At 41.4% G+C, this 17565-nt stretch overlaps 4 protein-coding genes and 1 non-coding gene across 8 annotated transcripts; 3 read left to right on the forward strand and 2 right to left on the reverse strand.

Moving 5' to 3' along the window:
• Window positions 1-181: 181 nt before the first annotated feature.
• LOC131324288 (prefoldin subunit 2) lies at window positions 182-3889 on the reverse strand. Of its 3 annotated transcripts, none has more exons than XM_058356199.1 (2): window positions 3802-3889; window positions 182-923 (listed from the first exon to the last, which is right to left on the reverse strand). In XM_058356199.1, exon 2 carries the CDS (start codon window positions 917-919, stop codon window positions 476-478), a length of 444 nt encoding a protein of 147 aa, XP_058212182.1. In that variant the 5' UTR covers window positions 920-923; window positions 3802-3889; the 3' UTR covers window positions 182-475. The 3 variants fall into 3 exon arrangements, with proteins under 3 accessions (XP_058212182.1, XP_058212180.1, XP_058212181.1); XM_058356197.1 differs by lacking the exon at window positions 3802-3889 and adding an exon at window positions 2088-2112; XM_058356198.1 differs by lacking the exon at window positions 3802-3889 and adding an exon at window positions 1967-2106.
• Window positions 2843-5317, forward strand: LOC131324013 (ferredoxin C 1, chloroplastic-like). Its single transcript, XM_058355844.1, has 3 exons — window positions 2843-2974; window positions 3131-3204; window positions 5029-5317. The coding sequence occupies exons 1-3, from the start codon at window positions 2843-2845 to the stop codon at window positions 5315-5317; spliced, it is 495 nt and encodes a 164-aa protein (XP_058211827.1).
• Window positions 5318-8850: 3533 nt separating this feature from the next.
• LOC131323280 (ferredoxin C 1, chloroplastic) lies at window positions 8851-9554 on the forward strand. The gene has a single exon (XM_058354987.1). The coding sequence runs from the start codon at window positions 9013-9015 to the stop codon at window positions 9469-9471; it is 459 nt and encodes a 152-aa protein (XP_058210970.1). The 5' UTR covers window positions 8851-9012; the 3' UTR covers window positions 9472-9554.
• A 978-nt stretch (window positions 9555-10532) lies between these two features.
• Window positions 10533-10635, forward strand: LOC131324995 (U6 spliceosomal RNA). The gene has a single exon (XR_009199568.1). It is a non-coding gene; the product is annotated as a U6 spliceosomal RNA (small nuclear RNA).
• Window positions 10636-11871: 1236 nt separating this feature from the next.
• On the reverse strand, window positions 11872-16788 carry LOC131321609 (FRIGIDA-like protein 4a). 2 transcript variants are annotated; one of them, XM_058352494.1, is made up of 3 exons: window positions 15643-16788; window positions 13417-13592; window positions 11872-12614 (listed from the first exon to the last, which is right to left on the reverse strand). In XM_058352494.1, the coding sequence occupies exons 1-3, from the start codon at window positions 16529-16531 to the stop codon at window positions 12126-12128; spliced, it is 1554 nt and encodes a 517-aa protein (XP_058208477.1). In that variant the 5' UTR covers window positions 16532-16788; the 3' UTR covers window positions 11872-12125. The 2 variants fall into 2 exon arrangements, with proteins under 2 accessions (XP_058208477.1, XP_058208478.1); XM_058352495.1 differs by having other exon boundaries at window positions 11872-12611; window positions 15643-16650.
• Window positions 16789-17565: the final 777 nt, after the last annotated feature.

The following is a 17565-nucleotide window of genomic DNA, read 5'->3' on the forward strand; positions in this document are numbered from 1 at the left end:
AGTTAATCAGCAGGAAAATATTGACTTTGGTTATCCTTTCTATTGCAGCTTTTCCTCTCCTAATCTTGGCTTGTGTTAACCGGACCAAATCAGCAAGAATAGAATAGCAACAACACAAGGGTATCACGGACTGGGCAAAATTCCACCCCATACGCATCGATTGCATGTAAATCCCACCAAAGACCAAAATCTAAGCTCTTTTCCATCCATATCATTTGTAGATCATTCTTTCGCCAAATCGAAATACAAAAACTTTCACCAGCGATTCGGTGAAATGAAAGTCGAACATACTGATCAAGATGACCTAGAAACATACAGTAATTGCACAACCGTTCGTAAAATACATGACCAATACATTTGATCTAAAGGATAAACCAAACACCAAGTCTCGTACACGCGACAAAAGCCAAAACATCCTACCAAAAATTCAAGGAAAACCAAAATCAGAAGGAAACTAAGAAACCCAAAAAGTAAATCATTCATTTGCACCAGCAGGACCAACAAGAACTCCTTGTGCAGCACCTTCCTTCCGGGCACTGTCGTCCGATACTTCATCGGATTTCCTAATCTTAATTTTGAACTTCGCCTCAAAATCTGCCATTTCCTTTTTCTTCTTTTCCAAGGCCTCATTAAGCCGGGCAATAACCTCCTCAAGTCCCTCCTTATTTCGCTCAACTGCTGGCAAGACCTCTTTGATGGTCCGCTCTACCAATACGCCTCCAATCATACGGAAGCACCGCCTTGATGGATCAAGTGGTTTTATGGCGTTGATGACCAATGAGTGCTCGCTTGCTTCCATCTCTAGTTCGGTAATTTTTGAATAAACTTGGTTGATTTCAGCTCTCATGGCACCATAGATGTTGGCAACTGCTTGCTCATTTATTGGTTCCTTGCCTTCGGCATCAGCGTAACCAGCCATGATTCTGACAAATAAAATGAACAAGTTGAGTACCCCACATAATATCCCCATGCTTCTACAGTTTGACAAACATCAAGAATAGAGAATACTTCTGAGCCCCTGAATTAGGGATAAATAAGTCCTCTTTGATTCAAAATACTGAACCAGGCTTGTGCAGCATAGGACAAGAGATTCAATAAATGTATAAGAAATCAATGAATATTCCACGAGGTATCAAATATCAATCAGCTTGACGGCCACACAAGATCCAGCGGCTACTGTCGGGTTGCAAAAATTTGAAGTGCTATACTAAGAAACTTTTTCATTAACTTTGGGTATCTAGATTGTATACGCTAAATTGCTAATGAATGAAATGTTTATACCAGCAGGAACACTGCTACAGTTTCACGAACAAAAACACACCCACAGATAAGCAACCCAGGGAAAAACAACACTAAATTAACAGAGAACGAGTATTCAAAGAAGAAAGTAAGCATAGCCAAACCCTCTCAGGGCATCTCCAACCCACTCTCTATTTCTCTATTTTGGAGGAAACTCTTGCTCTAATAACCCACCCTTTTTCCTACTCTATTTGTGATGACGATGTTTGAAAATCCAAATATGGAGTTAGAGAAAAACAAATGGAGGATCCTCCAAATTCACTTTTTGAAAACAAAGATACAAAAATTATTAGATTTGGAATGAAAATAAATAACGATGGAGAAGCAGAGAGACTATTTGAAATGAAGAGATAGAAAGATATGTAATTGGAGTTTGCCCAATTAGCAAAATCCTCTATACTCACAATTTGATTATAAAATGTTAGTTTTCATTCTGTCAAATGGAGATCAGAGGGTGTTGGGGTGGAGAGGCTCTCACATGTCTATCCCATGTCTTCACAATTCATGCATACCCAAGCAATCTATGAGTTCAGATCTTACGAGACACGCTTCATAGCGTATTCTTTCATGCCAAATGATAACTAATCCACACTTATGACAGTAATAAAAACTTAGGAATGGCACCCAAATAAAACGTAAAGCAAACAAGACAAGCACTACAAAACACCAGTATTCTGCCATCCCAACAAGGGAAAAGCTCAAGGAGTGGGCACTATGAATCATGCATCTCAGTGTGCTCTGCCAGAATCAGGAAGAGTATTCAAAATAATTTCTTTGACTTCACTTACTCCAAGAATATATGCTCCTGTTTCTCAAAAGTTAGCATCACAAACGCTCATCAATCGTAGAGAAATCAAGTGAAATGCCTTGTCATAAATTTACAAGTACAAGCTCATAATATAATTAGGAAGAATGCTTGGGCAACGATGGTTTACTACACAAGGAAAGAAATATTAGAAGCTTTAATAGATCCCCTCACTAACATGGACCATATTGCACAAACTAGAACTGCATCAGTGGCTCATTTGTGTAAAAGCGCCAGGATAAAACTCCTTTGTAGGAATTCAACAAGTACTCATTTATTTTTCAGCAGTATTATAGTCCCACTATCGCCCCTATAGATTCCTTAGTATTGTTTGATTTTTTCAGTGGACATAAGGGTATCCCCTCGTCGACACGTATTTCTTTTAACATGTGGAGTCAGCACCACAGAACCCTAAGGGTCCATGTAGTCCAACGTATGATCCATAAAAGTGATTGTTCTTAACAGAATTAGAACAAAATGAATATGAACAAAAAAAAAACCAAGATTTTACTATAACTTTAAGATCCAAATGGAATTAAATCAGATTTTGAAGTCTTATTTGACATGACCAAAGTACCTAAAGATTGTGGTGAATAACTTTTTCTCAAGAAATGAACTAAATGCAGGAAGAAAAGGCAAGGCAAGGCAGGAAAAGAGAAAACTTGCAACGAACACAATTCTATGTAAACCACTCCTAAGAGCAGGACCACTTAACCCCAAGGGGTTTGGCTGAGTGGAATGAGACAGCAACTAAAAGGCTTGCTTCCCAAGAGGTCGCAGGGTCGAATCTCACAAAAGCTAAATGTTCCAAACCTTGGGCCACTAGAGGTTTACTTGGTCATTGACTTCAGGACCACAAGATTAGTCGAGGTGTGTGCAAGCTTACCCGGACACCTGGTTATAGAAAAAGAGCACGACCACTTTAAAGCTACTGAATTCACATTTCAGTCTCAGTCACTCTCAAACAATTAAATGCCACTGATTTGAAGCATCACCACCAATTGAGCAATTTATCAACTTCTTCAGGAGCCATATACAAATAAGAACTCTACCGCAATCCCCCTCAACGACTCTCAAAAGGAAAATGCAATGATCCTATGGTGAGTATGGTCCTTAACATTATTGCAGGGATTTTCTTGAATGAAGTCTCTAAAAAGCACTACCTCAATGAAGTGGAAATATAATATCTCTATCAGATTCAGACCTCATACGAGTAGCCCCAGGAATTTGACAATGAGGGAAATAATTAGGCAACTTTACTATCCACGCACTAAGTAAACAAGCGAACAAACGCAAAATAAAGTGTGCAAATTAACCTATTACATCGAAAGCCTAATTTCTACAAACAATCAACATATATCCAAAGCCCTAATTCATTTAACAAAGAAATAATAGAAAGCCCCATGTCATTTATCCTAAATATGTCCAATACACATCCGAATTCAATATCAAAAGCCCTAATTTGAAGTTCCAATGAGCGATACAGAGACCAATCAAGACTTCAAGAAGAAGAAGAAGAAGGACGTGAGTATATGTACGCAAATATGCAATCAGTGAATCGATGACTTACAGTTATGTGTACAATTATTAACTAGAAGACCCACGTGAAGAAATGATCTAAATTCAAGATCGAAATCCAACATCAATGAACCCTAATATGGAGAGAGAGAGAGAGAGAGAGAGAGAGAGAGAGGAACCTTGGAGGCCGGTGCGGTGGCTTGAGTCGGCGTTGAACTTCGCTGATGAGTTTGCGAGGGCAATAGGGTGCGCTTGTTTTGTTGTTTGCTTAACAATAATTGGAATAGTTGAACTTTAGGCTTTGTTTGGAATCTATGAAAAATGAAAGGAAAATAAAAAAATTTCCTTAGTCAGAGAAAGAAAAAGAAAATAGTAAGGAAAAGAAATGAGAAAGCTCTGGAGCCGAGGAAAATGAAAAGAAAGGAAAAAACTCTCATTTTCTTTTCATTTTCCTCGAACAAGAGAAATTTATTTTTCTCGTAATTTATTTTTATTTTCTTTTTACAATCAAATAAGAGAAAAGAATCTATTTTTTTCACATTTTTCCTCTTTTTTATTTTTCTTTTCTTTCTTTTCCTTTCCACAAGTTCCAAACAGAGCTTCAATGTTTGACATTTTCAACTTCGTCCCTCAGCTTGTAATTATACCTAATTTAGCCCTCGATTTAGTTAACGGTTAAGGGACACAAAGTAAACGAAAATTAACTTGTGCAGGACCGCAGGGGATAAAAGAGAAATTGACACAACCTGATTATTATTGTTTTTTACGAACAATATCATTCCATTAATATCAAATAAGAAAGTACATCTATACTTATCCATATTACACATAGCTATACAAACAATCACAAACAACAAACAACACAATACATCTCAGCAAAAACAAAAACCAAACAAACAAACGACGTGTTACATTGAATTATACGTGCCTCTTGTTCCTTATTTTTTTCAGGTATCATTGGTTGTGTGATCGGCGTTGAGGGCATGCTTGTGGTGTTCTTTTGAGATTTGTGGGGTGTTTTTATGTATGGGCTAACATAATTTCGTAAGTTATAGTAGGTACTGTTCTAAATATAACAAATCGAATGGTTTTACTCTCTGTTGTGTTTTAGGTTCATAACGTCTAACGTGTTATCAACTAATTGTGAAATTAATTATAAAGAACTTCGTCACAAAGAAATAGTTGATGTGCGGCTAAACTGATCTGGATATTCTGAGTTAACAAAACACAAATTAGTCAAAATATCCAACGCTACATTTTTGCTGGTTTTATTTCCAAATTAACCATCAATATTGAGTATTATTTTTTCTCCTTAAGTTACAGCAAGAATTATTTTTTCCGCCGGCGTCCCTCCGGCCGAAACTAACCATAACCCACTCCTAGAAAGTGGTGATTGAACACGAGAGTCGAACCACCGAGCTCGAGGTCGAACCGGACGAGACGATTCTGTCCAAGGCACTGGACTCTGGACTTGATGTGCCGCATGACTGTAAGCTTGGGGTGTGCATGACTTGTCCGGCCAAGCTGCTGAGTGGGTCCGTTGATCAGAGCGAGGGGATGCTGAGTGATGATGTTGTGGAGAGAGGGTATGCTTTGTTGTGCGTGTCGTATCCGAAATCGGATTGTAAGGTTAGGATTATTCCGGAGGAGGAGCTGTGGTCGTCGTTGCAGTTGGCAACTGCTAATGACCGATGAGTGAGTTGGGTGAGGTTTTTTTTGTGAGAAATGCTATACGGACCGATGGTGTGAACCGATCCTCTACCGACCTGAGCTGGCATGGAGGGGCCCACCCCCACTTACTCTCACCCTTCTCGTTTTGGGGTTGGCTGAAAAGGGCGGGTACAATTTGGGATAAAATTCAAAAAAAAAAAAATGGTTTTGTTCTTAAAACGTTTCTCTCTCTCTCTCTCTTAAAATCTCTTTTTGGGAAATACAGAGTACATTTCTCTCCCCAAATGGAATCTGCAACTTCTCTTGCTCACCACCACCACTGACGCCCATCACCGTCGACGCCTTCCCTCAAACTTATCGACGCTGGTCCGACGCAACCATCACCGCCTTCCCATCGTCACAGCTAGTGTCTCGCACCACCATCGATGTCCTTCTCCAAACTCACCGACGCAGGTCCAACGCAACCATCTCCACCGTCACCGCCTTCCTCTGGTCGTAACATGTCTAGGCCATCCCTCTGGCAAGGAAAACCCCAATCAACTTTGTGCTATTTTTTGAAAATCCCTAAATTAGGGCTTGTGAAGGTAAAAGGGAGATTTACCGTGTTTGCTTTGAATTTGTAGACATAACAATACTTTGATGAGAATTCTCATTCAAAAAGTCCTACAAATTCGTGTAGCAAACTTACCCTTCATTCGGATTAAAAAAAAAAAAAACTTACCCTTCATTTAGTAGCATACATTTTTTTTTTCATTTTCTCAACGTTTCTTGCCTGTTTTTGGTCTTAACCTTACTAGATTGTGGTTTGTTGTGTGGGTTTTGGAGCTAGAGGGGAATGCGGTGAGGAGGACAATAAGAACCAGATAGTTCCAAGGCACAATCAGTTGGCTGTGAGGAACGATTGGGATTTCAGGAAGCTGCTGCGGTCGCCAACGATTGCGAATGGTAGGTTTTGCCTAACACTCATGCGAAGAAGTCTGGAAAAAGGAAAGGATGAAATGGGATATGATTTGCATGAGTTCTAGCCAGGGTTTTTAGGAGTAGTGATTTACCTTTGTAATGGAAATAGTTATTGTTGGTTTCTTTTTTTGCTTGTTTTGTTGAATACTTTTTTTTTTCTTTTTCTTCTATAGCTTATTTCGGACAGTTGTTTATGGCCTTTAGAGCTTGTTATAGAAATAGCTTGATGAATTCTTGTCTCAACAACTTGGTCATATATGGAAAATAAGTTGTTTCAAATGTTAAGAATTACACGATTGAGTACAAATTTTGTCTGATTTAAACACAAGGCTTGTGTATCCTGACAATAAGAATCAAAGGAGAAAGAAAATGATTGAAAAGGCTTGAATTTTGTTTGGTTTGCATAGTGATTGATTACTTGATTTTCACAAATTTCATTGTTCAAATACCATTTGATTTTGGTGAAACACATGGTCTTGTATAAGATAAAGGTGCACGGTGCACCCCTCCCCTATGTTACCGGATTAGAATTTGAGTTTTTGACGGCTTGCAGCTTCCATTACACAACAACAGGTTACAAAACAACTCTCCAGAGGAGGAGCTCCAAAACCAGAGCTCAACACTCAACTCACACTAGTTCTCTTTTACCCTCACTACTCCCTGTATTTGCCACACATACAAGAGTAATACACCAATGAATTTATGAGCCAAAGGGGAGCCAATTTGCAACGACTAAATTGGGATAAGGCACACCAGCCAAAGCCCTTTTTCGAACTGGTCTTCTGATTTCTCTGCTCCTAGACCACCGAACTTCTAGAAGCCCTCCCAAATCAGGTCCAATTGTGAGCCAACCCTCACAGCTATGTGACTAGAAAATCCTCGTATGCTGTGGGCCACAGACATGCAAAGAACTTCAGAAAAGCTTGGTTGGAACTTGCCATACAAGAATAGGAAAACATCAAAAAGATGGACAATGGGATAAACAAAATTACAGAAAAAGGTTAATGAGATAATCAAATCTCAGTTCTTCGGTGGTGGTCGAGTGAATCTCCGGTGATTGGCGGTTCTTGGTGAGGGTGGGGCCAGGCGTTGGGGACAGTTGATTCACTCGGCTATGATGGTTGGTCGGTGAGTGGTGGAAGGCGTCGACGGTGGTGCGAGACACTAGCTGCATGCGACGATGGGAAGGCAGTGATGGTTGCGCCGGCCCGGCGTCGGTGAGTCAGGGGAAGGCGTCGACGGTGATGGGCATCGGTGTGTTGGTGAAGAAGAGAAGCTGCAGATTCAATTTGGAGAGAAATGTGTTTCCCAGAGAGGGACAGAGATTTTCAAAACAATGAGAGAGAGAGAGACGTTTTATTAGGACCAAAATCCAAAATTTTTGAATTTCTTCCCAAACTGTGCCCGCCCTTTTGGGCCAAACCCGAAAAGAGAAGAGGTAGAGTAAGTGGGGGTGGGCCCCTCCATGCCAGCTCAGGTCGGTAGAGCGTCGGTTCACATCATCGGTCCTTATAGCATTTCTCTTTTTTTGTAATGGAATCATGGTTTTGAATTTTTGTGACAAAGATAGTCCATATCTACGTTTCATTTGTGGATGTTGTGTAAGATTAGATTGTACTTGAAACAAACCAAGCTGATTATTCTTGTTAACTTGTGCAGGACTGCAGGGAATAAAAGAGAAATTGACACAACCTGATTATTATTGTTTTTTACGAACAATATCATTCCATTAATATCAAATAAGAAAGTACATCTATACTTGTCCATATATACGACGACTTGTTTTACATTGATTTATATGTGCCTCTTGTTCCTTATTTTTTTGCAGGTATCGTTGGTTGTGTGATCGGCGTTGAGGGCATGCTTGTGGTGTTCTTTTGAGATTTGTGGGGTGTTTTTACGTGTGGGCTAACATAATTTCGTAAGTTATTAGTAGGGTATTGTTCTAAATATAACAAATCGAATGGATTTACTCTCCATTGTGTTTCAGGTTCATAACATCTAACGTGTTATCAACTAATTGTGAAATTAATTATAAATGGCTTCGTCACAAAGAATTAGTTGATGTGCGGCTAAACTGATCTGGATATTCCAAGTTAACAAAACAACAAATTAGTCAAAATATCCAACGCTACATATTTGCAGGTTTTATTTCCAAATTAACCATCAATGAGTATTATTTTTTCTCCTTAAGTTACAGCAAGCAAATGCGATGCCATGTGATATCAACATTGCACTTATGCAGCACTCCCATCTGCATGTTTAGGTCTTCTTCTCCAGAAATTTTTGAATGCTGAGCGGGTACTACGTGGCGGTATCAGTTGGCGATTCCAGCCGTCCAAACGTGTTTTGAATGGCCCAAATTTATTCTCACTCTCTTCCCTCACCCGACCACTCTCTCTCCTCTTTTTCTCTCTTTAAAATTCAAACCGTCCAAAACACGTTTAGACAGCTAGGATCGCCGATGGATACTGCCATGTGGTATCTGCCCGGCACCCAAAAACTTCTTTTTCTCGACTTCAGGAGTTGTTCTCATTTTGATACACTTGAAAAACAAATGTACAAATACACATGCCCCACAACAAACAGATCCAGCCCATGTAAAAAAAGCAGCAGCAGCAGCAGATACACTACGGAGTTAGAAGTACGGAGTATTAAACAAGCCCGCCCAAAAACCTTATCCTCTCAAACACCACATATCCCCTTCCCCCACCCAAAAACACCCTCCCCTCATTCCCCACATTGAACAACCAAAACCAATGGCCTCATCAACCCTTCATTTCACCACATCTCCTCCCTCCACCACTCTCACAAAACCCAGAACCCAAACCACCCACCGCCCTCCTCCCCACCTCCGCCTCCGCCCACCGCCGCCGTCCCTCCGGCCGAAACTAACCATAACCCACTCCTACAAAGTGGTGATTGAACAAGAGAGTCGAACCACCGAGCTCGAGGTCGAACCGGACGAGACGATTCTGTCCAAGGCACTGGACTCTGGCCTTGATGTGCCGCATGACTGTAAGCTTGGGGTGTGCATGACTTGTCCGGCCAAGCTGCTGAGTGGGTCCGTTGACCAGAGTGAGGGAATGCTGAGTGATGATGTTGTGGAGAGAGGGTATGCTTTGTTGTGCGTGTCGTATCCAAAATCGGATTGTAAGGTTAGGATTATTCCGGAGGAGGAGCTGTTGTCGTTGCAGTTGGCAACTGCTAATGACTGATGAGTGAGTTGGGTGAGGTTTTTTTTGTAATGTAATCATGGTTTTGAATTTTTGTGATAAAGATAGTCCATATCTATGTTTCATTTGTGGATGTTTAGTAAGATTAGATTGTACTTGAAACGAACCAAGCTACTATTTGAGATAGACTATATTGATGAGTACTAATCAAACCAAAAGAGGCATTTTAAAAGCTCGAGAAATTTTCGAGTCAAACTTAAACCTGAGTACAAAAATGTTAGGGTACATAAAAAACGGTTCATGAAACTGTCCAGGAAAGGTCCTTCAATTAATGTGATCCGTCGCTTGATTAGTATTATAGTATAGCACTTTACAATCTGTGACTTCTCGAAAATTTCTAGAAGTATTGAAAGGTAATTGGTGAGAATATTAGTTGTGTTATTCTTACTCTTCTTTCTCATCATACATAAGGAAATCTGGTGTAAGATATAGACAGAGACATTCTAGCCAAAGTTGCCAAAGTAATAGACGTAGACATTCTTGCCCAACCATGTAAACCTGTGTCGTACTCTTCTCAAGTGTTTTCTTGATATCTTCTTCATGCTAGCGTATGTGTTTGGTTTGTTGCACTACAAGATGGGTGTAAATTTGCTGACATGGGAAGTGACATGGGAAGAGAAACAACCTACATCTACAAGAGCTTTCAGAGCTTCCCAGTGGAAACTTGCATTTTTTCTATAAAGATGGTTGGGTTTGCTTTGGCTTTTAGAGTACTTAAACATCTAATTAGCAAGTAGTTTACCCCCAAAAAATAAACATCTAGGCAAGTCCAGTGGTTTTGAGCCATTCCAGAAATATGGCTATGATTAGTGACCTTTGGCCAAAAAATGACAATGTTGGTGCAATGGTGCATCGCCATTTGCAATACTATATTTTTAACAATTCTCCTTTATCTCATTTTCAACTAACTTTCATCAACTACCATTTAGTATCCACTATTTTTCATCTACCATTCTCCATCTACCATTCAGCATTATCATCCATCATTCTCTGTTCATCTCAATAAATAAAGAGGTCTTCTCTGCAATCACAAATTGGAACAAGTCCTTTCGGGGACATCCGATAAAATTGGAACGATACAGAGAAGATTAGCATGGCCCCTGCGCAAGAATGACAAGCATAAATTGGAACAAAAAAGGCCTTTTTTGGCAATAGCCAAGAGACCAAATCTAGGTCTGCCAACAAGTGCGCACTCTCTCTCTCTCTAACACTCACACACACACAACACACAGATTTCCCCGGGGACAAGAGGGAGGGAAGGATTTGGTGGTTGGCTTTGGTGAATGGTGATGTAGCCATTCTTGCTGCAATTTTTGGGTGAAAATTGTGGGACAAATGGGCGGCAGCGGAACCATTTATGGCACAAGCTTTCTTTTGTTGCGTTAACTGGAAAATCAAGGAAGTGAATAAAGAAAGATGATGGGGTACAAAGTGGTAAAGAAGGAGCTGTATTCTCGGTTACGCGTCCAGGCGCTGGTGCTTTGGTTTGTAGTTAGCGTGCTGTCAGAGAACCTGATTTCTAGAGTAACTGCTTCGAATCCCAGATAAAATGGCACACCATTGGGGTAGAATTTTTTGCAATTTTGGTCATTTTGTGAAAATGGCTCAAGCCATTTGGGAACCGTTGGCCTTGCTCTAAACCAGTCAGTTTGGCACTGATTCTGCAATATCTCAGATTCTCAACTGCTCAGCCGTTTACCTGTTACTTTTTGACAGCTTTGAATAGACAATTTGGATGGCAAAGACAGGTCCAGAAGCACAATACCAAATGCTATGTGAAAATGCCAAAAAGTTCTTGAAATCACAGTTAGGCCAGCTTTCTTTTATCCCCATTGCTTGATAATTAACCTTCACATAAACCCCAGTACAATGCTGAACCGGAGAACAATATGAATCTTCTGCTCCTATTTCTCCGCATTCCTTGCCGTGGCATGGCATGTGATCATTACCAGATATCAAAACTGAAGGGTACTGCAATGCATCGTGCTTTCTCAAAACAGGAATACATCTACCAGAACAGTTTCATCAATAGAAGCAACGAAGCACTTCATAAGAAGCAATTAGTAATGACGCCAAACCAAATCAAATCCATTGATCCTGATCGAACAACCTACTCAACTCTGTCAGACTTCAAATTTTCAGCACCAAAAAATGTACGTACTAGCATTCCATGCACTTCCGGCCACTGGATCACGTGAAATTCTTTACACCTCCCAAGATTCTCACTTGTACGGACAATTTGAGTGGGCCTCTGTCTACCACTATTCATGATTGCCCTAAAACAGATGGCATCTCTCCTTGTTTTTTTTGACGAACAAGATCATCCCAGATGGCATCTCTCCTTGTTATCTAACAATCATACAACAAAAGCAGATCTGCTGGTTACACTAATGAAGATTTCTCGATTACTTTCACAACACTAGTACTACAAGTTTGATCAACATCAGAAAGAGGAAACCTGCCATTGAGTCAATGACAAGTCAAGATGCGGGATAAAGGTCAAGATTAAGGATTAGCACACACATATCGCTACCATTAAGAGGTTAGTGATTACAGACCATCTAGAAAAGACGTTTGATTTGAGATTAGGGTTACATATCAGAGTCACCATCTTCATCGACCACCAGTCATGTCCATCAGTAGTAAGCGTGCTGATAAGCTGGAGCAACTCCATTTCCATAACCTCCGTATGGAGAATAGTTCACTTGTGCAACTGGATACGAAACAGCGAAGGTAGGAGGAGCCGATTCTGGTGAGTAAGCATAAGGGTGGGTTGGAGGACTCCTGCTGCCATACATGACAGGGGATGAAGGATAGGATGGGACCCCCATAGGGTATTGGGTATGTGATGGGGATCTGACGTATGTGGGAGCAGCCGGGAAAGACGACACATAAGCATTAGTGGAGCGACCTGCTTTTGCGGGTGGCATTGGGCCGCCATTGTTTGCTCGCGTTCTTTTGTTGGCAGGGGCAGCGGCAGGTCTTTTCTTCTCAACCTTGGTTTTCTCTAACTGTTCAAGGCGTTTCTTGAGGCTTTCGGGAGGGAATTCAGCCTCTAGTTTGTACTCTTCAATGCACTTGATCACAGCCCGAAGTGCTGACTGCTCCTTGCGTGAAGCAAGCTGCTGCAAAATAAAGATTTACCATTGTATTAGAGCAAGTATCAGGTTTAATTGAAGAGAACTTGGCCAGTACATTCAATATCACCATGTTACCAAGCATCAACGTTTTCGCACTACATAACCATTGCCTTTTTAAAATGTACTACAGAAAAAAATTTAAGAATCAATTTATAGTTGAAATCGAGAAGCTAATGCAATTTGAGGCAGAAGAAAAACATTTCTTCGTCCGTAAGAAGTGTTAAATGCAGAATATACGCAACTAATAATACTTAAAAACCGTTCCTAGCAGTGATAGATGAAGATTTGGTGCTAATCAACGATGCACAAATTGGAGAGAACAAGTTTTCCCATTGTATTAGAGTGTGAGTATCCTGCTACTAAAAACCAGTAAATAAAAAACAGCAAGCACATTAATGTTTCGTGAAAGGTGACAATTCTATTCCGCCAGTAGGCATTTATTGCAAGTGCGGGAGAATAAATGCACCTATTGCGAGGAACCCACAAATAGTAAGTTCTCAGCTGATAAGAAGATTTGATGTAGATGAAATTCCTTCTCCATATGCAAGAAGGGTTTACAATACAATCTACACATAATCAAGTTTTAAAACTGTTTCCGGCTGTTGTAGATGAATATTTGGTGCTGATCAACAAAGCACAAATAGAGTGGATAACGTATATAACTTAAAAAGCTTCCTGCACCACCAGGACAGACAGAATCGCAACCAAATTGAATCTCTTGAGGGCATATGAAGTAATAAATTTGTAAAACAGAAGTGCCGTGACAACCAAATAACTAAATAAATACCGCAGCTCGACCAGAATTGTTAGGATCCTCCAAAATAGAATTTGCTGCTTTCTTTGCATCCTTGAGGAAAGCTTTCAATAGTGGGACAGGAGGGAACTTGTCCTCAAGGCCAACTTCATAAGTAAAATGGACTGCGTCAACCTGTTGTCCCCTGCTGATCAATTCTTCAATCATATCTGTACACAAGCATTCAAACCCCATTATAGATGCCCCAGAAATAACATCTAACCATTTCGAGACTGCTTCAGTATAACACACAAAACATGTTCTGAGAAAATGAAGATCAACCAAAGTCAACCACAATCACTCCTAATTATGATACATAGAAGCTTTAACTGATTAAGGTCAGGGAAAATGCAATGCGAAGAAAATTCACCAAAAAGCAGGTGTTCCCTAAGTAACAAATCATCCACATATGCAAGTATCACATGCCGATTGTAAAGTAGTTATAATTTAGTTGCGTGACCTCTTGTTAGGTGATCTGTGAGCACCAACATGCCCCAAGGGTTAAGATGATTTAACATCTCTGCTATCAGCTAATTTTCATGGTCCAAAACAGGTCCATTCAAACCAGTCAACCTAACTGTGAATTATCTGGCTCATTGCACTCAACCAATGATTGTCCTTCCACTAGTGCCATAATTTCACACAATTAAAGTTTTGCCTTGTCATATGATTTGCAAACATCTTATGAACATTGAAATTCAAGTTTGTCATGGTTCCTACTTCCTGGACAACAGCTAGATAATTGACAGGGGGCATATTATATGGCACACACTCCTTAAAAGGTGGTTACTATACGCCCTAGTTATGAGCTACAGAGGTTGTGGTTATAGCAGAAGCGGCGTTGGTTATGACTTATGAGTATATTTTCCGTCACATGAGGGATCATCATATGAGAGGATCTTGATTTACTTAATATAGGGATGGGCTACAACGTAGTTATGTAGCAGAATGATTAAGTCAAATCAAAGTGGGGTCAGCCAGTGGTCAAAATGAATTTGGGCCACGAGTTCGTACAAGGTTTTTGTTCTGTTTGATTATGAACCACCAATTTGAGCGATGAGGCTATTGTGCTGCTTAGGTAATATGCAAAGTAGCCTTATGATCCAAAGTAGTGCTGCTTATGAACCAATGCGGCGCAGAATTGGTGTTCATACAGTGCACCGTTTGTGTACAAATGGCAAGCATCCTAGGAAGTATAGGGTAGCCTTTCCCTTGGAAAAGGCACTCTCCTATTGTTCTGGAGGATTGGAGTCTCGTCTTGCTAATCCCAAAGAGAAAGCATGTAGACAGGTGCTGAGGGAGATGGTCGTCAAATGGCGGCCCCCTAGGTTCTTCACTTTGCGCTTTTGGCCTGGCTGAGACAGAACTCTGAAGGAGTTAATCATGAATGAGTTTTGGCTCTTGGATGGAAGGGCTCCGTGCCGGCATTGGTCGAAGTGGGGCTCTTACAGCAAACTTGGTGTCATGTGGCAAGGCTTAACCATAAAGGCCTCTAGCCCTCGGCATCTTTAAGAGGCCATCCTCGTAACTTTAAGATCACCAGTACGTACAAGAGACCCACACCAAGACAAAGTGTGTAGACCAACGGTACTTGAAAATGGAATGCGGCACCATGAGGCAGTGCCTCAGGGACAGTGAATAATCTCTACAAGACACCTCACAACGCCACTTGGTGGAAGCTGCAACCGGATCTTAAAAAGAATCTTTGGAGCTGAGCAGTTTCTCCTTACGAGAAGGATGGCACACACAATTTGTGTGCACAATTTTAGGATGATTGTGGATAGTGGGGTAGTGGTTACGACGGGTTAGATTACTACTTTTCCCATAACAGTTATTTAATGGCGCATTTAAAGTAGTGGGAAAAACTTGTACTATTTTGGTGGGATAACTATGGAAACTATTTTTGTGACGGAGCTTCAAACATTGTTGACACCAGAACGACTTATCCCTTTCTATATTAGAATAGACGATCCTCATTCCATTCTGCTTATCAAATCCAGAATAGCTAGGGGCACTGTGAATTTTTTTTACTTATGGGTACACTTCAGCTAACAAACTAGTTCCAGATGAAGCTAAACATTATGTACCCAAACCAAACACTAACATACAGTTATATACTCCCATGGAGGTAAGTATCATTCAACACAAATAAGTACTAGAAAAACAACAAACAGAGCATTGTATCAATACACTACAACCTAGCAGAAACGGCGAACGTACCAGGCATCTTATCACCCAACCCCAGCGACAAAGCAAGCTTGGGCATTTGCTTCCGCCACGCGGACGCAACAACGAGCTTCCTGTACAACTCGACATCCTCCTTTTTCACAATCCCAAAACTCACCAGGTGCTGCAGAAACGTGTGCACGTCCGGGGTCTTCACGTTCTCGATCCCGCCCCGCTCGTCCAGGCTCCTCTTCCAGGTCTCCGCTATCTCCCTCGCCCTCGCCCTCATCCTCGGCGTCACCAAAAGGCGCGAACCGCCCATGATCGGGTCCACCACGGCCGGAATCAACGACTCCAGTATCAAAACACACGCCCAGCCCAAATCGTTGCTCTTGTCCCCTCTCTTATCCACCGGAAACACCTCCGAAATCGCTTCAAGCACGAATCGGGCCGGATCCACGCAGTCCGCCAGCGCGGCCGACATCTGAGCCCTAATTGAGTCCAGTTCCTTCTTCCTCTCCGCAACGAACCTCCAGAAGCCTTCAGAATCCATTTTCAAACAGAAACGACGCAGTTTTAGCAAGAGTCCCTCGTCGTTGTCGACTTCGCCGAAGACGACGGCGTCGTTGAGGGCGGCTTCCTTTTGCTCCTTGACTTTCTGCAGGGCGACTGAAACGGCGGCGTTGATGGTGTCCTCGCGGTGCTCGAGGACTTGGAGGGACTGCTTGGTCTGGGCGTCTAGGGTTTGGAGCTTGTGGTTGAGGGCGTCGGATTTGTTTTTGAGGTCTTGCTCGAGGGAGGAGAAGTGGTCGGAGAGCTCTTTCCAGAGGAGGGTGCAGCTGGTCATCAGCGAGGCGGTGCGCTGGAACTCGTCGAAGCTCGGTTGCGGCGGGGGGTGAGTTGACTCGGCGAACTCGTCGCCGGGATCGGGGATCGAACCCATTGCGGCAGAGGTAGAGCAGGAACCCTAGGAAGTGGGGAGGGGAGAGAGAGAGAGAGAGAGAGAGAGAGAGGGAGGAGAGAGAGAGAGAGGGTGGTGTTGGGTGGTGGCGATAAAGCAGAAATTCAAAGAAGAGGATAGGTGGTGACGTGGCAAGACTATAGGGCGTCTGACAAAGGCGGTACGATATTAGTGCTAACGTGAGCGAGGGTGTTGTGGTGCGTAGGATAAGAGAGGATTTTTATTTTAGTACTATTTTTTGTTTGTTTGATCATTGTAGAGCATAGAGATTAGGAGAAAAATTTTCAGTGCCGTATAGGTATATTCTACGTAGTGCTTATTCGGCACTTTTGAGGCGTTTGATGTATTTTTTGACGGTTCAGATTGAAATTTTTTCTCTCCTCCACACCTTTTCTTTCTTTATTTTTTTTCTCTCTCCAAATTTGAGTCGTCCAAAATCGCATTAGACAGTTTGAATGTGTTGAGCGGATACTGCATGGTAGCCACCGCGACTGAAAAATTTCTCAGAGATTAGGGAGGGGTTGAATGGCTGTTAGCCTGTTACATTCTTCTCAAAAAAAGAAAGAGAAAAGAATTAGGGGATGCTTGGATTGGGGTGAAAGGTGAAACAGCGATTACATGCTACAGGGATAGCAACGGGTACGGTATGAGTCGGAGTGTTCCATTTCGCCCTCGATACTCCATTAGAGCATGTACACCAATGAAAAAATGTATTTCACCTACTCAACAGTACACTTTTTTTATTTTACCTACTCAAATCTCTTTCAATCCCATACCAATACTCTTTATTTTACCTATCATTTATTAAAATACTATTTATATTTTGGAGAGAGAAAGAGAGAGAGAAAGAAAGGAGGAGGAGGAGGAGGAAAGAGAAATTAATTGTTTAAGAGTGGCACATGAACAGTGCATAGGTATTAATAGCTACCCATTTCTTGAAATCTATTTTACCTCTTCCTTTAGCTCATCTACTGCAAGTGCCTTTTGTATTTTTGTTAGGTAAAATAGCTAAAAAA

The sequence above is a fragment of the Rhododendron vialii genome, chromosome 4a (genome assembly GCF_030253575.1).
Source record: "Rhododendron vialii isolate Sample 1 chromosome 4a, ASM3025357v1".
In the NCBI taxonomy this organism is placed as follows: Eukaryota; Viridiplantae; Streptophyta; class Magnoliopsida; order Ericales; family Ericaceae; genus Rhododendron; species Rhododendron vialii.